We start from the raw sequence: 25,016 nt of genomic DNA, 5'->3' as shown, positions 1-25,016 counted from the left end.
AAAGTTTATGTCAACTTTATCTCAAGAGAAACCTCTTTAAAAAAAAAAATCTGTGCAAGCAGAGCTTTGTCTGCTCCGAGCCCTCCTCTTTTCAGTGCTGGGAACATGGACTCCACTGCAGGACAGCTAGCTTGGTGATGGGAGTAACTGGCCTGTTTTGACTAGCTAACCCAATGGAGCTTGATACAGAAAGGAGCCCATAAGCTGTGAAAAGTAAATTTGAGTTTTAAAATGTCTATCATCTCTCTCTAAATAAGAAACAGGAGTTTGCCATCAAATCTGCCTGGCAGTCCCATAGGGACTCTGCAGAGATGTGAAGGTGTACCTGTTTGGAGATGATTGCAGGAGTGGGGCTTAGACTGGTGACCTGAGGAACAGCAGTGTAATGACCTGCTGATCTGTGATTCTTACCTTCCTAACTCCCCTTTAAGTGGGTCTCACTCCATCAAAATGAACCAGACATACATTTTATCCTTTTGCAAGTTAACACAAAAGAGTCACGCTCCGCAATGATTTACACACATTATTAGCCCGGCATCCCACAAGAAATTTAACCAATGGGATCTGCAATTAATACCTGTAACATAATAGAGTTGATTATAATAATTGCCATGATAATTATGTTACACCTAGGGAAGGATGCAAGGAGAAAACCCTGCAAAACAGGCTCTTTGTCTTTGCTTTTTTGTTTTCTCTCTAACTTGCAGGTAATAGCTGGCATTGGACAAACCTTCTTTTAATGGACTCTTAATAATGCTGTAATTTCCCTTTGCAGTGAAAGTTTTCCAAACAGTCAAAGATTCAAAACAAAGCAATGATTGTTCCTATTAGCATTAAATTCTACTCTGGGAGTGAGAATAAATCAAACAAGAGGATTCAATTCAAAACAGAACTATAAAAAATCCAATAATGATTTTTTAATATTAATAAGAAAAATATATTGTTATGCACCCTTAGCATTTAAAGTTCTAATCCAATCAGTGCAAAGTGCAGAGATAAATCACAGCAGCAGAGAAGGGAGCAGCCATCAAGCAAGGCAGCAATAAAATGCTGTCTTACATCGCTGGGACAGAAATAAGTTTGACAATCTTATAAAAAAAAAAAGGAAGGGGGTGGAATTTATGAGCTTGTCACTCCACAACAAGCTTGTTAATTCCTTCTTTGCATCTCAGCATGCATCCTCCACCCTGGGTACAAAGTGAGGATAGCTCTAATGAAACCGGACAGGTGAGGCACTCCTATCCTGCTTAGACTGCAACCAGGTAATGATAGCAGAAGTTAGACTTGGGAAGCTGCCCATATGCAATTTAGGAAAATAGGATTTGCTCTACATATTCAGATGTCTGGTCTTTGTAGCCCACCATCATGCTTCCAGATGTTGCCTAGTGAGGTCTTCATTTGTGGGGGAGGGTGCAAAAGCTACCCAATTTTAAACACCTAACCAGCAGTGTGGTATCAGAGCAGAGGGATTCTTGCCTAGCCACTCTGCTGATTGTTTTATGGCTGGAAGTATGCAGGTTGATTCTCCCGATCTAAACATTAAGTTGCAAAAATTATTATGGCCACAATTACCCAGTTTTTGTAAGATCCAACTACACTATTTAATTCATTCATGTGTTTCAGTTCATGCTACAAATGTCACAAAACCTGTGAATGTTCATATACACACACACAAAAAAGGAGACAACAACTTGAGGCAGCCATCTAAGGAGCCAGCAAAAGCAGCCCCTTTTTTAAAGGAGAATCTTGCCTTCACTGTCAATCTCATGCAGTTTCAGTGGTTCTTTGTCATTCTCCTTCCCATATCGACTGCTGATTTCACACCTGGCCGCCTTATCTTGGTTGGCAACATTAGTGCCTGGCCAGAATAGGACATGTTGGGCTCTGCTCTCAATACCCAGGTGTGCATCAAGGATAACGCTCAGCATTGCAGATCTCAAGCTGTGTAGTTTATGACACAGGGCATCAGACTTTGAGTTAGTGACTGCTCTGTACAGGTATCACTGAATGGTTGGTGTGAAATCTCAGTCTCAAAGGTCTAATCAGCTGGGCAACATCAATATCCATTGACTTCAGCTAGTCTCGTGGTGCTTAGCACTTTTGAAAAGCAGACCCCATGTGATTACTTTAAAGCATTAGGATGAGTTATGTTGTTCTGCTGTGGTGGCCCTTGGTCCAATGTGGCAGATCTGTTGGCAGTAAATGGGGAAGGCTACCACTTAGTGGATTAATATGAGATGTTCTTGATTTATGTTTCACAACACACTAAGTTACCATACACTAGCGCATCTAACCACGTAATAATAGATTGCAAGTTCCCTGGGGCAGAGGACAGGCCTTCATGCCGGTCAGAAAAATGCATATCAAATTGAAGGTGCTACCATAAACAAATAATAACCATAATCACAATAACACCCTCTTGTAAATGCCATTTTCCTCACACTGGGATTCTGGATGACCTAGTAGCAGACAATGGCCCACAATTTACAAGTGAATCATTCTGGCAATTTTCTTTGATTCGACAGTTCAAGTAGACCACGCCGTGGCCTACTTAGTATAGTCAAGTGGGTCAGCTGGAAAGTCAGTACAACCCGCAATGGCTTGATAAGAAAATCTGACAGATTCATAGTATTCATATTAAGAATGACTAGAACATTGCAACACGCTCCACATTGCTTCATTAGGATCACCCGTGGCAGACACTCATAAGCAGAGGTATCACAAGCTTTTGTACTAGTGTTCAGAAAGCTTCTAGAGCCACAGACAATTAGTCCCAAGGTACTTACACAAGCATTATAGCCAGGAAACCAGAACAGAAGGAATACTGTTGCAAGAATGCCAACTGGTCCCCACAGTGCAAATGAGAGAGGAGGTTAGGCTCCAAGAAGGAAATGATTGGAAGCTTGCTAAGGTAACAATCAATGCAACTGCATTTGGGATCCAGCCACACCATTGCATGTTCTCTACACACCAGTGGCTGACAACGTTTCAAGCTGCAAGCTGGAACAACCTAGCTCCAGTCTGGCAGTACCTGGGTGGCTTTGGCAGCACAAACAGCAAGGGGAGTTTGCTTTTACCCACACTTGGGCCAGCCAGCACCATGGTTTTTTTCCCAGCTTTCTGCTGCAGTGCCAGTGGTGCTAGAAACTCCCAGCCCCAGCTCAGTTCCCCAGCACCTGGAAGCTGCACCCCCGCTGCATGGAGCAGGGGGCAGGAAAAAGCAGCAGCCATGAGGGGGCAGCTTCCAGCTGCCTGGCCCTAGTGCAGCTCTTCACTGCCCAGTCCCAGCATGGGCACAGGCAGAGGCAAAGCCCTCTGGCTCTGTTGCCAACCCCTGTTCTATACCAACCTACCCACCCTGACCCGAGTGTTAGCCCTGATGCAGGAAGAGAAGACAACACCATCAAAATAAGGAAGATGCTAACACCCTGGATCTTGAGAGCCCCAAGCAGGCTAATGGCAATGAGATAAGTCCCCTGCTGAGGACTGTTGAGAGTCTCAGCCCATTCATGTTCATAAAGTATGCTGAGATCCTTGGATAGGAGGCCAACAAAGGGCAAGGATCAATCAGTGTCATTGTAGGTTTAAATCTGGTGTGCTGTATAGCAGTTCTTCTCCAGTTTTACTTTAGATATTTTTCTCAGCTGTTCTTGGAGCAGGAGATAGGCCTGAGAAAGCCTCGTTCCCCAGTCACATTCTTGGCACTGGTTAATTAACTTAGCTGATTATAACTGCCTTTGATAGCATCTCTCTGTCCCCAGCAGAAGTGGTCAATTTGAGGGAGGCTAAGGAATCACCCAGGGAATGTAGAGCACTTGTCTCCAGACAGCCATGATCGTTATATATTTAACTCTAAAAAATAGGAGCTACAATACGTAGAGCCAGGGCTTCAACAATTGCTTTAGCATGCACTAACTGTGCACAAGCTTTTACTCTGATTGCTCATTGAACCGGGGTAAGTGAACACACAACTACCTGTCCGGCAGTTCCTGCAACTGCAGATACATTCACTCCCACTGTGGATGTATTTGTGTGTGCACACTGGTTTTACAGCCTGGACTTGAACATATTTTTCCAGTGGCAATGGGCAGTTGCTGATCCACTGCATAAGCCAACATTGCCTTTCCACTCCAAGAAGCATTTGGGTGTCAGCGAGTCAGGCTGTTAAACTGTCTGCACAGTCTGATGAAGGGAAGGTAAAAAAAAAAAAAATAAAGTCAAGCAACAAGTCTGAATCCCAGCAAGGCTGAGTCACTTGTTCCAGTCTTGGATGTTGCTAAACAGAAGCCCATGCAAGGTGGCTGGTGTAATCCTTTCGCAATCTCTTTATACCATCAAATGCTGAGCCAGGTGTTCTCCAGACTTTCCCTCCTCCTCCTATTGTTGTTATCCCTGCTGTCTGTGGCTCTCCACCTCAGAGGTGGCTGAAACTCTATATACAAGTGCTACTGACGGAGCTGCCTATGCAGGCAGGTAAACCACAACAATGCAATGGAGATTTTATTTCCCTACTGCAGCAAAGCCACTTGCTAAAGGGTATAACATTGAAAAATGTGATTTTTCAGGGTGAAAAGTGCAATTCAAATATGCATGATGGTGAGGGTGATTAACAGGCCTGGCTCTTAACACCAAACAGGACTGAGATTTTCTGGGATTAAGGCTTTTCCCTCTCAACATTAAATCTGGCATTGGAGCTTGAGAGAGCTGGGGGGAGGAGCATGGGAACACTGAACACTGGGATTCTCCTGGCACAGGCTGGGAGCTGGCTCCCTATCCTGGTTTTTGGGGTACCCTGGCACCATGCCATGCTCAGCATAGAGGTGCTTAGGGGCTTGGCGGTTGCAGCTGTTTAAAAACTGCAGGTGAGCTGAGGAGGAAGTACTTATGTCTCAGCAAATCCTTGTCAAGAGCCCTGTCCAGAATACAAATTCCTATTATAGCAGTGGTTCTCAACCTTTAGAGACTTGAAGCCCCCTCCATAACTCTCTTGAATTTAGCAGCACCCCATTTTGAAAACTAATTTCTTTATTAGAGTGCTTACCTCCTCGCAATCCAGAGCTCTCTCAAAAGGCTCTCAAAGGATCCTGGGGCATGGTGGCACTGCCACTGAAAATCATTATTTTAGACCAGCTGTCAAACTTGATCACCCCTGCATGCTGGATCTGGACCCTATGGTGACAGTGACTGCAGCATGGAGGTTAACAGGGCTGTCATTCAGGCTCTGTCACTGGCAATTCGGTGGCAGGGCCCACCCCTGCCTCTCCTGCTCCCTCTACCATCCCCATGGGCTAGGTGAAATAGCTCTATATGCCAGATTCTGTCCTTCGGCAGTATCTAGGACACCTCTGTTTTAGATGACAAAATAAGTGGCCAGATTTTCAGAAGAGCTCGGAGAGGGACCCTTGGAAAAACTGGCCCTGAGCTCTTTAGGAAAAGTTTATGTAGAACCAGAAGCCTCTATGGGGTTGGGTTTTTTCATCTTTATTTTGTATAAAATAAAGTGTCAAGAATGTGACACTGTACTAGACAACACGTGAGGCTATTTGGAAAGGAAAACAATAACAAAAGAGAAGACAGAGGTGAGAGTTAGCACTGGGGTAAGAGTTGGGTATATGGAAGCAGTGAAGGGACAGCTGACAGGTAGCCAGTTTAGGACACTGAAGCACGTGATTGATGGCAGGTAGGTGGCAGAATGCTATTGCGGGAGCAAGAGTGCAAGTGCTTTGGCTTGGACAGTGCCACAGTGGGAGAGCGGAGGTAGGTGGTTGCTGCAAGATCTAGGGGTCCAGGGCAAGGGGATGCTTAGGTCATGGGTGGGCCAGTAGGAGTCACCCAATAAAGCACAGGGGTGGCAGGGTACCACTGAGAGTATGAGTGGGGATGGTGCATGATAATGCCTCTGCTCTCCCACCTGTCTCAACCCTGGCAGGGGCTACTCAGCAAGGAAGCCTGGGGAGCGCAGGGGTGGGTCATTAGGCCCCTTAAAGAGGCAGCTCTCCCTGTAGGAGAAGGAAGAGAGGGACAGTGGTCACTGGAGGTGCAGAGGCTGATACCAGGTGAGGGTGGCAGAGGCACAGCCCCACTTTGCCTCACTTCTGCCACCTGTCCCCTCCTGATCCCCAATCTGTACCTGAGGAAGCCAATCAAAGAATCGTGTAGACTCATAGAGACATAGGATCGGATGGGACCTGTAAGATCATCAATTCTGGTCCCCTGCCGTGGGCAGGAAGTTATTGGGCTCAGATGAGCTCAGCAAGGTGCCTGTCCAACCTCATCCTGAACACCTCCAAGGAGGGTGACTGCACCACCTCTGCTGGGACTGTGTTCCAGATTCCGGTGCCCTTACAGAGAAAAAGGTTTTTCCTTATGTCCAGCCTGAATTTACCCTCTATTATTTTATGCCCATTGGTCCTCGTCCTCCCTTGAGGCGCACTCCTGAATAGTTGCTCTCTTAGTTCTTGATGCTCCCCCCGACATACTTGTAGGCGGGTATCAAGTCACCTCTCAGCCTTCTCTTCCTCAGACTGAAAAGGCCCAGTTTCCCGAGTCTCTCCTCATAGGGCCTACCCTCCATGCCCTTAACCAAAGGGGTGGCCCTTCTTTGTACCCTCTTGAGCTTATCCACATTCTTCTTGATGTGCGGTGCCCAAACTGGACTCACTACTCCAGCTGAGGCCTCACCAACACCGAATAAAGAGGGAGAAGCACCTCCCAGTATCTACTGGCCACACATCAGCTGATGCACGCCAGAATTTTATTTGCTCTGCTGGCAGCCTTGTTGCACTGTTGGCTCATATTCATCTTCTGGTCAATTGTGACTCCCCAGCTCTCATTCAGATGCTGTGCCAGCCAGTGGACAACCACCCACTGTATAGTTGTGATGGGCGTTCTTCCAACCCAGGTGAAGGACCTTGCACTTCTCCCTGTTAAACCCCATCTGGTTTCGTTCTGCCCATAGATCCAGTCTAACAAGGTCATCCTGGATCTCTGCTATCCTCTGGTGTGCCTGTGTTTCCCCACAGCTTGGTATCATCTGCGAACTTAATCAATGAGCTTTCTACCCCCTCAGTGTGGCCCTCACTGCTGCAGCTGCTCCTCTGGGGACTTTGACACTAGCAACTGGAGCCACCTGTCCTTGCAGCCCCTCCCTCAAGCCCCAGGAGTGCGGGAGAAACAGGAGAACAAGGGCTGAGAAGCAGGGCCCTGGCAGAGCACACTGCTTGGGCACAGGGGCTGCTAAGGGCACAAGGTGGAGCACCATTGGGAGTAGGAGTCCCCAGAGGAGTGGCCATGGGCACCACTTGTCCATGGGAGGCTGGGACAGGTGCTATGACACCCCAGTTGCAAATCACTGTATTATAGCCTGTTGGCAGGGGAAAGGGATGAGACTGTGCAGGTGGCCACCAAGGTCTCTAAGGCTGAAAGGCAAGATACTGTTACAGAGCTCCAGGCTCAGTGGGCAAGGGCAGGGACAAGAGCTGGGGCAGGGGCTGGCCAGACAGGATCCAGGTACACATTAAAGTGCTTACTGACCTGGATGCCTTAAAGATGATTGAGAGGAGCCCCAAAGGCAGCTGAGAGCAGGAGCCCTACACCTCTATGAGCCCTCTGACAAATGCTGCTGTCAGAGGTGAACGAGGCAGCAATCCCAGGCTGAGGCAGAGGGGCAGCAAACAAGGGAGGCCCAGCTACCTGTTCAGAGTACAGGGATCCAGTTGTGTCTGGTCTCATTTTAGTGCTTCACACATGCAGATGAATGACGCCACACCAGCTAAATGCTGGGTCCTTATCACTGTTCCCATTAGGGAGGGTAAAGCTGAGACGCAGGGTGGGGAGAATGAACACTAGGACAAGGGGCAGAGCACTGGGGTCAGGGTCCCAGCTCCCAGCCCTCTTCTCTGGTCCATGCTCGCCTGTCTCCCTCTTGATCCTGGTTCCAAATGCTCCTTTCCCACCTCATACACTGGCTGCTCTACTAATAGAGAATAATGGTGACACTAGTTTGCACTCTCATGGCTCCTTAGCATCTTCCAACCCAGATGGGTGCAGGGAGCAGCCCCAAAATGAGCCAGTGGACAGAAAGATAGATGACAAAGAACCATAAGCTCCCATCCTCTCCATGCAGGTTGGCCAGCCCAATTCCCGTCTAAGATGCCTCACTAGAGTTCAGTCCCAGAGGCTTGCACCTCCCACCCCCTGTGCAAGGATCCAGACTCCCCGGGAGACAACAAAGGCTGCTCAGAGGAGGAAAAGGGTGTCTAGCAAAATGCCAGATGAGCCACCCCTGCAAGATGCCATTCCGGCAAAGGGACACCCACTTTCAATGGAGAAAACTTTAGAGTAGGTGAGGGAGGAATGGGGGAGCCCGAAGCTGGGGAGGGGAGTGAACTTTTGAACTTGCAGTCTGGAGATCAGCGCATTACCTTAACACAAGTTAAAAATAAATGTCTCGTCTCTTTAAATGAGTCTGTCTGCAATTACAGCTTGGCATGTCTGCTTCAGAGCGTCCCAGTCGCTGGCATCGCTCCAGGTGGCAGGCAGCTTCTAAGAACCCTTTTTTTCTTTCTTTCCTTTTTTTTTTTTTTTTGAGCAAATCAAAGGTGTCTGCTCCACTCCTCTGTCTCGGTCTCCCCCTGTGCTCCCTGAGACGCTGCAAGTTCTTCAAAAGCACCCCGGAGCTCCAGTCCCTTTGATACATACAGTTCAACAAAAAGCTCCCTTCTTCCTTCTCAGCCCCCTGGCAAGGCTGGGAGACTCTGCCAATCCCCTCTCCTCTCCAAGGAGGAATGGGGTCAGCCCAGCCTGAGGTGTGTTCAGGGGACAGAAACTGCTGCATTTCACTCCGCCTGACTGTCACAATATTTACCAGTATCCTGTATACACAGACTAAGCAATTATATAGACAGGGAGTCCTTTGTGTGTGCATGAATGCAAGGGACAGGGGTGAACACATGCATGTGGCCAGCCATCAATAAATATGTGAGCACCTGGAGTGCATATGGTGTGTGTGCACAATCATGGAGCCATAAGAGTGAATTTGTGTGTATATGCAGGTGCATACACGCATCTAAACGTGGATGAATACATTAGAATGCAGTGTGTTCATATGGTTATATGAGCATTTTTATGTAATATGTGCAAAAGGGCAAGCTAGTGTGTGCATGTATTAGCATGCTCGGTTTATACATTCATAGGAGTGCTAATGTGTTCAACCATATAAGAGCAATGTACGTGCAAGTGAGTCTGGGAATGTGCTTGTGCATGCTGGTAATGTGTGTGCCCAGACGCTGTACTAGTGAGCACTGGAAGAGCAGGAACACGTGGAAATACTCACTTTGTATAGCTACGTGTGTTGAGTCTCTGTCAGGATCACACGTAATACGTGCCCAAACAATGCTGTGATAAGCACTTGGGAAAGGCCTCTGACTGTGACAGGAGAAGTGACACAAGGGAAATGAGCACAGAAAGTCTCTTTCTTCCACACTTGCTTGGGGTTATGTGCTTGTGCAACTGGCCATATCAGAGGCTGGAGAGCAGGAGAGGGAGATGGACCATGTCAGTGAGTGTTCAGGTTCACACCCTGGCACAGTTCTCACCCTGACTATGAGTATGTGACTGGCCGTGTCAGATGGGGGGGGTGTGTGTGTGTGTGTGTGTGTGTGTGTGTGTGTGTGTGTGTGTGTGTGTGTGTGTGTGTGTGTGTGTGTGTGTCAAATGGGGGGTGGGGGAGTATTCACGCTATGTTTGGCTCTCATTCCCTTCCCAGGGAACTGCAGCTGCTAAGGCAAAGCCCAAGCTGGGCCACTCATTTGCCTATTATCGTTGCTTTCTTTGCCACTAAGCCTTGATGCCAAAGTTGCATGTTCAAACCACCACTGCCCTGGACACAGGTTCCCAACAGGACCACTTCAAAGTCCCTGCCAGGCTCACCAGCCCCTGGGGCTAATGGGGCAAGATGCTCCCTGGCCTTCTTACCATGCTAAAAGAGCCCAGCCAGCCATCACCCCCACTCTTGAGCCTTAATATCAACCCCAGTCTGCTCAGCCCCAGCCTGCCACAAACTACAGGCCTCTTGCTTTTCCTTTCCTGCCATGCTCCCAAGCATCCAGCACCTGGGGGATGCTTGGGAAACCTCCTTATTGTGTCATGCAGGCCCTGGGGGAGCAATGAGGCATGTCTCCATCTCTGGTATATCCCTGGCTCCCCCTCCTCTGCTATAACAAAGCACTGGAGGCAGTGAGCTGCATAGAGAGAGGAAAAAGCCAGGCATTAACCCCTAGGTACCCGCTCCCAGCACACCAGCAGTGCTGGGTCTCTCTCAAAAGTCCATACAGCATTCAACCTGAGGAAACTGTATGCATAGCCCAGCTCTCTCCCCTGCACTCCCTCCCCACCTGGACACAGCTGGGGAAGATGGTGTGGATTCAGAGGGATATGAAGTGCCAGCAAACCAAAGGAGCAGGGACGCAGCTCTCCAGGCACAGGGAGAGGCAGACACTGATAGGGCGAAGGAAAAGGAAGGAAAGAGAAGCTGATAGCCTATGGGTTGAATAGCTGGGAAATGAAGAGTGTGCACTCATGGATATGTGAGTCCAGGGGTGCAGGAGCTAACTCTTCTCACCAGCTGAGATTTCCATGTTAACCCCCCACAGGGGAAGTGGAAGAGAGTGCCAGCACTCGCAGAGGGTCCCCTGCTCCCTGCTCAAACATGGATCTAAGTGCAATGGGGGAAGGCACCACAGACAGCAAGCAGGGGGAGGGAGGTTAGCAGTGTGTGACAAATAAAAAAGGCTTACCAGCTGCACAGGAACCCTCACTGCTATGGGAAGTGGGGCTTTCCCTGAGGGGCAGGGGACCAGGTCTTTCTCAGTGTTTTCACAGTGCCCAGCACAACAGGGCCCTGATCCTGAATGGGGCACCTGGGCAGCAGCGTGCACTCGCTATCAACCAGTGCCTGTATTCACCCCCTCCCAGTGTGAGGCAGGGAGAGCAGCCTCTCTTCTCCAGCGGGTGAAAGCAATCTTTGTGCCGGGCTTTCGGCTCTCCTTGCTGGCAAGCAGCCAAGACAGCACATAATAATGAACAGATGCTGTCCAAAATGAGCTTCAGCAGCACACAGGCGAACTGTTCCAAGTGTCCTTCCGTAACCCAAAGTGCCTTTCACCTCAGCAATAATCAGGCACCTTCACCAGGAGAGAGGAGCGGACGTGAAGTGTCTAGCTAATTAAAAGTAATGCGATCGGGGAGTAGAGCGCTTGCTGCAAATGGGTTCAGGGGAGGTGGGAATAAAAACATCTGTTTGGGCAGCACCTTACCTCCTGCAGGGGGGTGCCTGGGGGGTGGGAATAGTAGCAGGGTGGGAATGGCAGCAAGGAAATCCAGACTAAGCCTTTGCCTGGCACTGGGCGCATCTACACGTGAGCTTTAATGTGCAGTAGCCTATTTTACTGCCATTATAGCATCACATTAAAATAATGTGCTTTACACGAATGCACAGTAAAATAGGCTACTGCACATTGTGTCACTTAAAAACCATGCACATTCATTACAGCACATTAAGGCAGCCTAATGCGCATTTGTGTAGTACCTCACATTAGAGGTACTAAATTTAATGTGCATTAGGAAAAGCGCCTTGATGCATGAGTAGACGTGCCCACTGAGTATTCACTGCACTAGCCAAATGAGGCACCAGTGACAGAAGAACACAGGGGATATGTCTGGCAGCAAAGAGAAGGAAGCTAGATACCTGGAGGGGAGTGGGATGGCAGGACATTTGGGAGAGGTGGTTTTAGCCCTCAGTCATAGTTTAAATCCACATGAAGTGCATCCCAAAGTGCAAAAAGAAGAGGCTCTTGTCCATACAGAGGCCTCTTCAAGTGGCACTCTGACTAATGTAATTGGTCTCAGAACTGCTCCTGTAGCAAGAAGGACAGATGCAAAGTATTCTAGAAGCTCACTGCGGATCAAAATAGGGGAGAAATCTACCTGCTGCACTCTGTGGGCTTACATCCAAAAAGTTATGCTATAGGAAAAAGGGTTGCATGAGTAAAATTAATCCTTACATTTCCTAATGTCCAAGTGCTTGACTTTAGAGCCTCTATACTCTTTAGGAATCATTTCTTGTGTGTAATTTCCTTTTAAAGAACATTAACTGAAAAATGAAAACCTTATCATAGCCCATCCCATTGACATCTATATGGGTCATCAGCAGGGTTGGATCCAGGAATCCACCACAAAGAATTCTGTTCCAGCAGCCACAGACCTTCTGCCCCTGCCCCCTAGTCTACTTGTGTCTCGGTTCTGTATCTTCCACATCACCATTTCCTCATTTTAGTGCCAGACTTTTCTCTTAGCCAGGTCCCACCCTCCCTCTTCTTGTCTAAACTTAGCTGCTCTTAGTCCTAGTCTCCTTTCCTTGCAGTCCAAGGATGAACTTGCATGTTACGCTTAGACCACACTAAATCTGTGGACTATTAACCAGTGTTAAAGTTAGAACATGCTGTGAGCAGTCACACGCTAAGGAATAATACTGTTTCTTGCCTGTGAAGCTCTGCCTTGCCACTAGAGGGCTGGCAAGCAGGGACATGGCTAGGAACCAGCCACCTGGGCTTTATCCCTGGCGTGGGTTGGGGAAGGACTGGGAATAATGTATCCTGGGATGCTGGAGGACTTCAAATTGCTCATTTTATTTATGTGGAGGAGACTGAAGTTACCCTGACACAAGTTAGGTAGCACAGCTCAGAAGTGGCATTACTAAGACCCTCCGAGGGCACTTAGCATGGGTTTATGAGCTTTAATATGTGGATGCTCCGGTTTTAAGAGCCTTTAGTATGGGCTAAGTATAACGTGTAAGTTTACCCCAAGTCTTTCTTCAGGCCCTTTATCCCAATCTGCTGTAGCTGCTGACTTCTTTCCCCCCAACCCTGGTCTTGATCACATTCCCTCTGCATCCCAGTCAGAAGGCCTCATCCACTTCAATGCCTGGGCATCACCTAGACGGTATTACACATCCAGAGTCAACAGTCCTTTAGCTCACAGTTCTCCTGCCTGGCACCACAGCAGCCCTAGGAAGCCTGATAAAGCAATGACACTAGCTCACTTCTGGACCACGCTCAGAGCAGATGTGATCCTCAAATAATTTAGCTGCCAAACTCTAACACATCTCTATTGAGCATGTAGAAAGTTGAGATTTTTACAGATGCCTAAATTTCAGGTCTCTGTCACAGAGCAGGGACTTAGTTGCTACCATTTCTCAAAGAAATACTTTTCTAGCCATTTCCCACATCAGCAAGACACATTTTCCCTTGTTTCATCCATGAAAATGGCTGGACCATTTTAGCTGAAACTATCCAAAACATTCAGCCTGAGGCAGACCTGAGGCATAGAAATTTTCAGCCCAAACAGTTAAAAGTTTGGCAAAGTTATAAATAACTTAAAAATATAACATAAAGTGATAGGAAGCCTTAATTATATTCAATACTACCATCTCCATTTCTGATAAAATAGTATGAGAAATCAGGACAGAGGTTGACATAAAGGGCAAACAAGAATGGTCACTAAAATCTGGCCTTTGGTGGGTACTGGAAGAATCAAGTCAACTCACCCATCCAAGGGCAACAAGAGAAAAAAGTCTATTGCTTCCTCAGTTATCTAGAAGGAATTTGCTGCTCCTTGTCTCAATGCTATTACAATGCATCACAGCAAGCACATTTGATAGAAAATGGTCTCAGATGAGATAAGTGGATGGGGTGGGGGACATTTTTCAGCAAAGCCCCTCTCTCATTTCTTTGCTGGGGTCAATGAAATACAAGTCCAGTACTGGGATAGAGTCTGCTTCTGTGCTCTTAGCATTGCAACAACCTCCTCTGATATGAACAGTCAAGGGGAGACTTGGCTGTTTCCTAATTTCCGTCTTGCTCACCTACCTACTCTCTCTTCCCACTAAAGACATTTAAAACCAGGCCAGATCTTCAGCTGGTATAAAACACCATCACTCTTTTAACTTATTCTGATTTATACCAGCTGTAAATCTGGCTCAAGAGCATTAAGAAGCATTGTTCCAAGCTGGGAGGATTGCTTCACAAAGGACAGTAGAGCTGAGCAGGTCTAGGCAGCTCTTGTGCCTCCGACATCTCTGCTTTGCTACTGCATTGAACTTGAACTGATTTATCAAGCCTGGAGTCTGTACAAAATATTTACAAGGGCTTTTAAGTAAAATTCCAAACATCAGGAAATCCATTTCCCAGCCCAGGAATCTGGCATTCATGTCACAGAATCGAGCTCGAGAGAAAGAGAAGGAGGGAGGGAGTGGGGGGCAGCGACTGAGCTAGCGAGCAGTGTCCTGTAAGTGCTCCTTCTAGTCCGCAGCATCTTAGCTGTAGTTTATATTCCAGTGGTTATTAAAAATAAAGAGAAAAAAAAAAGCTAAGAGCAGAGCAAGCTGTTCATTTGGAGCCTTTCCCTTGGGTTTAATAAAGCCCCACTCACTGCTGTGGTATCATTTTTATGCTATCATAAAGCTGGACCATTTAGCAGGTTTGTGTTACTTCAGCAGTTAGCGCTGCATGAAAAGCAATTCTGGGGGAAAAAAAAGGATGAAAACCTCCAAAAGAACAGAGAAAATTGATGGGCGGGGGGGAAGCAGAGCTCTGTCAGGGGAGATTCCTCCAAGCCTCATGGTCCTACCCCAGCCCCGTCTTCCTACATTAGCTACCACTGCTAACAGCCTCTGAAACACACGGGTAAACTGGCGAGGTCTACGATGAGACAGCTCCCTCCTTCACTTCCCTTCTGGAGGCATCATTACTAATTAAAAGACACCTCTGAGTGTAACATGTTGGAGTTGGTGAAGGGATACAGGTGACTGCTCTAAACAAGATAGGAAAGGGCCAATGAAGTGAGAATTTCCCATGCATAGATCTACTCAGGGGGACAAATAACCCCCGAAAGGAAGGCAGCCTGCAGGGGGGGAAGACAGAAAGATGTAAAGCTTGCATGCAGCAACCATGGCCCAGTCCCAGGAGAATGGGGTGACTGGAGGATCGCTGCAGCATTCTCATGCTCCAGGGAAATGGAGGAGAAAAGGCAAGAGCCCAGCGTCAGTGTGCGTACTGCTCACTCTTCTAGGATCCCACCATTCGTTCCTCGGCTCCCAGGTTCAGAGGGGTTTATTTGGGGAGTTTATTTTTAGCAAATTATGGTTCATGTTCTAGGAATGAAGTGACTTAGTAGCAGAATCCTTGTCTGCCACATGTGAGACCTGGGTTTGATTCCTGGATGCACATATAACTACAGCCATCAAGGCACTGAACGTCCAGGCTCTGGCCTTTGGATACTGTCTCACTGGCCTAAATTTGGGGTGGAAGGTCTGGCCAACCTCCATTCCTCCATGCTGCTGCCTAAGCATACGTGTCAATGGTCCTGGCGATCTCTCATGCATACACTATGATCCAGAAAGACTGATGGTTGCCTACTACTTGCTTGGACCTCCCCGGCACTCTTCCCAGGGCTGATCAGTCCTCCCCAGCCTACCTGGGGACAAGCACACAGAAACTGCAAAGCTTGTCAACCTCCTCCATGGCTCTACATCAGGGATGAGCTCCTGGCAAAGGGGGAGCCGGACTGCTGAGGGCTGTCCCCTATGAAACCCTGTGACATGAGAAATGAGCACCTGGGCAGCGTGTGGCAATAGTTAGGACTGTCAGTCTCCTAAGCACCTACTCAAGCAGGACCAGACCAGGAAGTGTCTTGTGGCCCAACCTGCCTACAATGCATGAAGGTGAGAGCCGTTTCCTCCTGCGAGTAAGGGTTATTTTGCTGACTGTGTCTGAGGGGGTGCTGAAGAGAGCTGCTTTGGGGGCAGGCCCCGAGGTGCCTTCATGCACAGGGGGTGGCTGTGTCTCTTCAGGGCTGCCCCAGGAAGCCGAGGCAGGCAGCCCCATCCTGGTACAGGTGGATGCTGCTCGTGTCTCCAAAACACACTGTGCAGAAGCTACTTGGCCCGGCAAGGAGCTCACGGCCCCTCTTCTCCGACTGGGGAGTGCTCTGCTGTACCAAAGCACTGGGGAAAGATCTCCTTATATGGAAAGGAAGGGGATTGCGATGCACAGAGGCAGAAGGACTCGTGAGGAGTCAGCCTCACGGCAGCTGCTGCTGAACAGGCTGGCAGGGCAGTGACGGGAGCTGCTCTCAGCTGTCAGCGGGGAGAGCGGTGCAGCCAGGAGCTTAGGTGGGGCCATTTGGATGCCCGTGTTAAGCCCAGCAGCGACAGGGGCACATGCCCCAGAGATGGCCCCGAGGGACACAATACCTTCGAGTTTGTGAGGGCTTCGTTCCTCGGGGCTGCCCACAGTGTAGCTCATAACAAAGGCAGGCAGGCTGCACGATAACTTGATCCAGGACTGGGCTCTCTGGCTCCCTTCCTGCCTAGATGTCCCTGGCCAGTGTGCTGTTTGGTGATCCCCCTTGAAACACTTGCTATGAACCTTCGACCCACACTCTTGCCTGTTTTCATATTTCTCATCCCACGAAATCACCCGTTTCTTAGTGCCCCTCCTCCAGAAACAGGGAGGAACCTGTTGTTTCCAAGTGGGCCTAACCCAGCGATCACTTGTGTAACAAGTGCCCGCCTGGACATCCTCCCCTCCAGCTGCACCACTGCCTGGACATCACTGCCTGTGCACCTCCGCTCCAGCAGCTTCTGGCATCCTGGTCTGGGCACCGTCTCCCTCACCTAACGCCCCTCATCTCTTTGGTGGAGGTTACTCCCTGCCCTGAACTCAACCTGCCATAACTGGAGAAGAAAGTTGTCCCCACTGAAGTGAAGGTGGGATTTTAAACCTGATTAGCTAAACTCACGCCATGACATGTGTAGATACTCTCAGCAGTTTCAGCCAATTCCCAGCAAGTGTAACCTAATCCCAAATAAAACTGTCCACACAGGGGTTTGCAGTGATTTAACTTAAATGGGGTTAAACCTGCACCCCCAGCACATGGGAATAACCTCACCTAGACCCGGTCATGATCTGCAAAACCCACCCTTACCAGAGGGCTGTACACACAGCAGGCCCCAGCCCATGATGCTGGGTCCTACCTGCTTCAAGAGCACAAGCAATCGGTAACAGGGAATTTCAAACAGAAGGGAAGGAAGAGCTCCTTTCTCTGCAGTGGCAGATCCTCCTGCATTGTGCTTGGTGCTGGGAGGAGGCTACAATAGTCCTGAGCTGCTCAGACCTATCTTTCCATCATTCTCGGAGGTGAGGGGCATGGGGTAGCATATGACTCCAGAGATGATTCCATCACGTTATTCTGCCTGGTGCACAAATGAATGTGGCTGTCATTTATTTCACTCGTGCCTTAAAATGCCGGGGTTGGTGCTGGAGAGACCATTGTCCTCTGCCCAAATGGGAAATGTCCACATAATAGGGTTTCCAGCCCAATCACAGAATGCCCCAGCCTGAAAGACTCACCTGGTCGCTGTGGGTGGGATGAGTGCTGTGAGCACACTAACTTGAGGGAAGAGGAGGGGAAGGGAAGGTTTGGAAATTAAGGTTTGCCACTGTCAGAGCTACATCAAACAGACACCCACCAGCTGATAGCCTGATTGTTATATTTTGGATGTCAGTGGTGCAAACAGAACCTTTAAAATGCATCAGTGCTGCTGCATTTTTGACAGAGGGTGTTGGTTTCCCATTAACAAGTGGAAAGCGTGAGCTGGAGCAGAAAACTTCAAGCGCTTTGGAATTGATAAAATAACAACTCCCTAATTAAGCAGAACTGTCAGTCACGGGCGCCTGCTGCCCTGCATTGGAAAACAGCAGCAGCTCCTGGCACATGTGCCCATCGTGACAGCACAGGGAGTGCGCTGCTGCTTCGCTGCACCTTGGGGAACCCCAGGAAGTGACCTGCAGTCCCCCTGGGGCCTAGCACTCCCCTCTCCTCACACACTGGGCACAGTGGAAACAGCACTGCTTTGTGATGATAAAATCCTGGGGCTTAGGCATCAAGATTCCTGGGCCTATTCCCGACTCATTTTCCCTAGCAGTAAAGTAGGGGTAATAGAGCCCACAGAACATGGGGGGTTACTGGATTATGATTCATAAAGCACTGTGAGCCCATGGCTCAGGCTAGAGGAGGGTGACATGCTCCCATTATTAGGATGTCCTTCCAGTTTTCTCAACACCCTGTAGCCCAGGCCCCTGGGCAGTTTCTGTTGTGTCTGGACAACTTGCAGTCTCCCTGCAGTGTCCTGTGCACTGGGCTTGCAGCTGAGGCCAGGCCAGCCCAGCTCCCCAGAATGCAGCAAGGCACTGCCATTCTAGGGGCAAAGACCATGCAGCCCTCCTGTCCACAGGCACGCTGACATGCTCCTCTGCAAAGCGCCTCCCACATGAGGCAAGGTGCCAGGCTGCACAAAGCCACATTTCAGGTCAAGGCTTCAGGAGGAAATGATGGAGGAAGGCATTCAGGGCCTTTCAGGAGCCAACACATGCATGTGTATATGCAGGTAATACCCCAAAATAGATCACACACCAGCCTCTTTTTGTCCTTCTCTTTCTTATGCACCACCTCAGCCCCTGAACAATTTCCTACATGACCTGCCAAGCTCCAGGCACTGTGTTGATATGGCTGCACACAGGTGAAAGCGGCAATCCTAAATAGCTACAGCAGGACACAAGGCAGGACTCCTGGGCTCCAATCCCACTTGGGTGTAAAGTTAGAGGAGATCTGATGGTTGAAGCCAGGGCTTGGAGTTCTAGTGGGCTCTGGACAGGAGTCCTGTCCAGTGGAAAGAAAGTCAGCTCTGTTATCAGCTCTAGTACTAACTCCCTGGAAGGCATTGGTCACTTCCCCTCAATCCCCTTGCCAGACATGGAAGATAGTAGTTCCCCCTGCACACTGCTCAAAGATCCTCTGAAGCACAGTCCTCTCTCAGTGCAATGCATTAGTATCATGATGCTTGTGCAGGGAGCTAATTAAAGGCAAAAGCCCATTATCCAAGACCCCCCTCCAACACTGCTGTGTCGGTAATGAAACTCTGTAAAACCATGATGCTTCTCCCAGGCCTGGGGCAGGAGAAGGAAGAGGGGTCTCCAAGGGCTCTTTAATAAGCCGCAAGCAGCTCATTACTACAAGATTGACTGCCCAATACTCCAGGTGCCCAGCCATCAGCACGAGCACCAAGCCTCCCCCCAGCCAGAAAAATGGTGCTCCCCTAGCACAGGTTGGGGCAGGGCTGGGTGCTTCCAAGACTGCCAAGTGAAGCTTTATCAGTGCATCACTTCTTGCCATGGGGAGGCGGGAGACAGCTGTGATGCAGCCTGGGGGTGGGTAATGGGTAGGGCAGGGACCCTGCTGAGGCCTGGGGAGGCAGGGACATGAGAAGATGCTGTTGCTTTGCTGCCAACTGCCTCATTTAGCCTTTGGGCAGTACCATCCAGACACTGCTTACAGCCTCAGGTTAAACAAAGGGAAACTGCCTTTATTTCAATGAGAGGGATAACAAAATAAAGTCAGCGGTCAGTCCTGCTGGCTGGGCCAGGTGCCCTGGCTCATTGGCAGGACTGTATGGGAGAAGGCAGGTGTGGCATTTAACCCATGGCACGTTGATGGCTTACAGGGATCAAGCAGGACAAAGACTCTACCCCCACCATAGGTTTAGGCTGTGTTGTATGTGCAGGATTTACTGTTCTCAACCAAGAGAGTCCCAGTTTGTTGGCTTACCATGGTTCCATAGCAGCCGTGTTATTCTGTTGCTGGAGGAAAAGGAAAAAACGATCCCCTCCTGTGTGCTGCTGCTGTGGGCAATGCAGGGCTCGGTGGGGAGCATCGTGTGAGCAGGTGCAGGACAGAGGGACAGAACAGAACAAGGGAAAGCAAGAAGCTATTAGCGCATTAAGCCTACTATGTGCAGGGCCCGTTCCAAACCCACAGACAGTGAGCACAGACGCATATTATAGATCAGGGGTAACCTACAGCAGACAGGGCAAAAGCAGTCTCAGCACCCTAGGCTCCTTGCGCAGGAGTAAAAGAAGCACTGCTCTTCCTAACACTGCATTACGGAATATATCTGCTGTGAAAAACCCACGCAAAGGCATTTTGCTGGGCATTCCCTGCCCTCCTTGCTAACTCTGCAACTCCAGAACCTGGACAGGCAGCTTGCTGACTGCTGTATTTGGGTGGGAGGGGTCAGACACGGTCTGAATGTCACTGGGAGGCAGCAAGAGGCAAGTCATTACTTGCTGCAGCAATGCCACACTGCAGACAAAATCCACATGCACTCAACCCAGGAAGATGAGAAACACAGCACCACTGCTGACCTTCTGCCATCCCCCCCGCCATGACAGTTACTCCTGTTTGGGAACACACTGGGCCACCCAGATGGGAGGTCTGCACAGAGAGAATGTCTCTAATGTCCTGAAGAAAGTCTAAGATTTACCGTCTTCCCCTGTGACAACGGCAGTGTCTCGAACAGGAGCCTCAGCCTGCCCGCAGGTGCCTACCCACTACAGAGGGAAGCTGGGAAAGACCCTCACAGACCTGCCTATACTTGCAATGTGTGGTCCTCTCTTCCCCCTCAAGGCAGGCAGGCCCCAGGGCTCCACACTTCCTCCATGGAAGCCAGGGTGCTGCAGAGAAGCTGGAAGCACTTGGTTCCTTGCCTGGGTTACTGCCCTGCCCACTTCACAGCCACAGCAGCTACTTCAGCTTGTGGTGGAGCTCCAGCCAGGTGAGTTTGCATGCTCATCTCAGGGTGTTCCTCCCCAGAGGCACTAAAAATTCATTGAAAATTCCCTGAAAATTCATTCATGCCACCACCTGGCCAGACAGCTCCAGAAGAGGCCCTTCAGCACAGAGTTTTTATTAAAGAAGTTTGGGCAAGGTGATACCTTAGAGACTAACTGGTTAGACAAGAAAATCTGGTAGTTCCTTACACTAAATGCTCAGCTCCACCAGAAACTTGTCCCACACATGGCTGCTAATGTACATGCAGGTAGATGGTGCTGTATAGAAGACAGGCGAGGTAGTGGCTCTCCCCTATAGGCTCCGGGTCTGAGAAAAGGAAGCTCACCAAGCTGTAGGAGGGCAAGGGAAGCAGCTGCATTGCTCACAAGTGCTCCCTAGTGGATGCTTTAGTGCAACATCTCTCCAGGATGCTACAGAAAGCTGTCCACCCACTCGGCCAAGTGGCTGTGGGTTGTGTTGTGGACACCACATCTGGACAGGGAAGCTCAGAAGAAAATGCTGCAGACAGTCCTGAGATTACCACACTTATTCTACAAAAAAAAAAAAAAAAAAAAAACGCTTTCACAATGCCTCTGCCTGAGGCTGCACTGGGAAAACAGTCCATGTTCGGAGTCCCGAGTCACTCCTTGCTCTGTGCCCTGGCCCTGAGCACTCTGCCTCCATGCCAGCAGTGTGCAGAGTATCCCCATCAAACACCTCCCCTACCCTCATCTGAGTCCTTAACACTTTGCCCGGGAGGGACCCTCGTAGCAGTTGGTCATTGGCCACTGTTGTTTTTACATATGTCAGGTTAGGGTGTTATGCCTTGTGGTCGTGTCAGGGTTGACTGTGTAGTTTTACTAATATGTTAGACAATGGGTTTGTATAGGATGGTTTGGATAGGGGTGATTCTGTCACTGGGGAGATGAAGTGGGGGGGGGTGGACTACATGCCCTCTGAAGGTCCCTTCCAGCCCTACTTTTCTATGATTTCATGGCCCCTTTCAGTCATTCCTCCCACTTGCAAGCTGCAGTCGACTCTAACGCTGGTGCTAACACTCTACATGGAAAGGCTTTGTGTTTTGCTCCAAACCTGGCCCTCAGCCCATGTGCCACCCTCAGCCAGGGCTCTTACTGTCTGGGATAAAAGCTTCTGCTGATCTCTGCTCACGGGCAATTTCCACCTCCCATATGCCATAGCAGTGCCAGCACCGGGCCACTAGAAGCATAAACACCCACCCTCTCAGCTTCAGCTAGATCATAGTTCATAAACTTGCTCGCCACTCACAAATGCTGCCTCTCATCCCACCCAAGCTCCTCCATAGTAACAACAGAAATTGTTATTATCTTTTCAGGAGACCTGGCATCTGGGACCATAAAGCATTTTACACTCACTCAATAACAATATCTCAGAGAGCTGAAGAAGAGATAAGAAGAGAATTTCTGTACCCACTACTGAAAGGCCCTACCTCTGGGCTGGAATGCATCAACATCTGAACCTCTCCAAGGAGGCTTGGCACCCACGTTCCCCAAGGATGGCAGTTTGTGGCCCTTTAAGTAAATCCTATTCAAGCACCTTTCCAGCGTGGAACATGGTTCCCCAGCTCCCTTGTTGGACTCTGACCCCTTGCAATCCCCAAATACATCAATGTGCCCCTTCTGTCACCCTCCATGTGCTGATCCCATGTGCTCTTGGATAAGATCCTCTAATACATGCATGCACGCACACAAGTGCACATAGTGGCACTGCCGTTTTTTCCTTTTATCATGGAAACCTCACTGGTCACATCTCTGCAAAGTGCTCTTGTTTTACTCTACTCTACATATGCTCTGAGAGCATTCTCCCCCCTAAGAAGTTGGCCTTGTAGTTAAGAGTACTAGGCTGGGATTCAAGAGACCTAGGTTCAAGTCCTAGCTCCGCAGCACACTCCCTAGGTGACTTAGGGCGTAAAAAGATGATACTCCTTCGTTTGTCTTCCTAGAGGATGAGGCACAAACCACCCGTACTGCATCAAGCACAGTGCTCTCCATTGGCCCAGCAGGAGCTATAGTCATGCCAATAATAGCACACCTGAGTGACTGGATTCAGTTCTTCACCAAATTCGTCAAGTGCTCAGGTACACAAAATGGGGCCAAAGCAGCCCCAAATACGACCAAATGGGGATAAACTCAGCACAATGAAAACAGACACAACTCCTCTTGGTTCCAGTGGAGTGGATCGATTTGGCCCATAGCCTACAACAGAGCTGATATTAACAGCATATTGGTCATTAGCCAGTAATCACAATAGAGGTGACAAGGCTTAGGGGAGGGGTTAAGAGAAAATGTCTCCTCTCTTACTGACACCATCTGGACACAAGGCAAGCTCTCCCCCTCTGCCAAGTGTCGCAGACACGAGGTGTGTCTGCTGGTGCCGGGCAGGTTGCAAAGGCCTTGTATTGCTGAGCACTGTGCCGTGACCAGACAGAGCACCTCTGCTCCCAGGTGCTACGGAGCTCAGCACAGCCTCCCTGCCCCCAGTGCTTGGTCTACGGGAGTGCCGTGTAATACAGTTCCACATTAAATCAGAGTAAGAGGGGGATCGATCGCTGCTGACAGAAATATTTAACAAACCAAAGGCAACAGCCTGGAGCACTGCCAATGAAACCAAATCCAGAGACAAGAGGGGTGTACATGTCTGTGCGCGCACATGAGGGATGGGAGACACAGCATCTTCTGTGAGGAAAGACCCGAGTGCTGCTTGCTTTCTCTCTTGAAGCGCTGCAAGGGTTAAGCGCTGCCATCCACGATACTCACACATGTACCGAACCTGCTGTACAAAGCCATTCTGTAGCACACCTGTTTGTGGAGAGTCTGCTGCCTCTTGCTGCTGTCAGACACTTAGCAGTGCTACATCCTCTCTGAGCAAAGCGCGCTTATTTAACTCCACAAATGTAGTACAACAATGTCTCCGCTGACCACACATTGGCAGAAGCACATTAATTACCCTTCTGCAGGGTAAATCTTGTGCATTCGTATCGTGCACGCACGCATCCACATACACGGTGTACAGGGGATTGGCAGAATTGTAATTAATAATGCTCTAGTGCTTGCATACGAACAGGCAAAACTGGGGTGTTACACAGTACCGAAATCTTCCTGTCCAAACCCCAAGCCAAGATCATTGTGGCACACTTGATTCCAGCTTTACTGGCCAATAGCCCTGAAACCATCCAAGAGGCGAGTCAGTCACTTCTCAAGTGATAAAGTAGACATGTATCCCTCCCTACCACTCCTCCCAAACCCCCTTGTTCTCAGTGATGCATTCACTCCTTGACTGAAAATTCAATTCAAGAACAAAGATTGAGAAGAGAACCTTATCACCACCCCACAAAATCCAGGCATGGGGGAAGGCAGGCAGGCAGAGGCCCGTCTTGGGTGCCATTTAGCCAAACTGTGTTCGAATTAGCACTGAAACGCAAAGGAGAGTCGGGAAGGTGCACAAAACCCCCGCTCTGCTCCCGCTGCCAAATGTCCTTCCCAGCTGGCAGGTGCAGGGACACTCCAAACCCAGCAGCAGCCAGGGCCAGGTGAGGAAGCCAGCCCGCCCTAGCTCCTGGGAAGGGGGAGGGCGAGCAGGTGAACAGGAGCTGATGCAGACAAGTTAGCCCTGCAAGGACCTGCCTTTTGGCACATCCAGTGCAACAGGAGCCCTGTCTCTCTGCAACCCCCCCACCCCTCAGCCTGCAGCCGAAGAAGCCAGCGAAACTTGCCTCTCCCCAGATGCCCAGCCCCAGAGAAGTGCTCTCTGCCCGGTTGTGGGGTACCAGGCATGGAGACGAGCTCCCCTCTCCCTAGCACAGACGCGGACGGGCCGAGGAAACTTGCAGCGAGCGCAGGCTGGGGCAGGGGGCGGGGGGCCTGGGCAGGGGACCTGGGCAGGGGACAGGGACGGGGCGCTACGGTACCTTCCACCCGGCCGAGCTGTTGCTGTCTCCCTTATCCTTAAAGTAGGGCACGTATCGGACCATCCAGTCGTAGATCTGCGAGAGGGTGAGGCGCTTCTCCGGGGAGCTCTCGATCGCTTTGGTGATCAGATCCGCGTAGGACAGGTTGCCCCAGGCGTTCCTCCGGGAAGTCTTCGCCTTGCGGAGCTGTCCAGCGTCCGCGCCCAGGGCAGGCAGCGCCGGGCCGGCTTTGCGCTCGGCCAGGGCGCCCGCGTTCTCCGCGCCCTCGCCCGCTCCTCCCCCGGCCGCCAGGGCTTTGGGGCCGCCGCCGCCGCCGCCGGCCGCCGCGCCTCCATCCCCCTCTTCG

At 49.8% G+C, this 25,016-nt stretch overlaps 1 protein-coding gene across 1 annotated transcript in view; it reads right to left on the bottom strand.

Moving 5' to 3' along the window:
* FOXO6 (forkhead box O6) overlaps positions 1-25,010 on the bottom strand; it is a 90,480-nt gene extending 65,470 nt beyond the window's left edge. Inside the window, exon 1 of the mRNA XM_025213250.1 lies at positions 24,671-25,010. Within this exon, the coding sequence (XP_025069035.1) occupies positions 24,671-24,733 (63 nt within the window). The 5' untranslated portion in view covers positions 24,734-25,010. The remainder of the gene's footprint in view (positions 1-24,670) is intronic.
* Between the last annotated feature and the right edge of the window lie 6 nt (positions 25,011-25,016).

The sequence above is a fragment of the Alligator sinensis genome, unplaced genomic scaffold, assembly GCF_000455745.1.
Source record: "Alligator sinensis unplaced genomic scaffold, ASM45574v1 scaffold264_1, whole genome shotgun sequence".
NCBI classification, from domain to species: Eukaryota; Metazoa; Chordata; order Crocodylia; family Alligatoridae; genus Alligator; species Alligator sinensis.
This window is presented reverse-complemented; position numbering and strand designations above follow the sequence as displayed.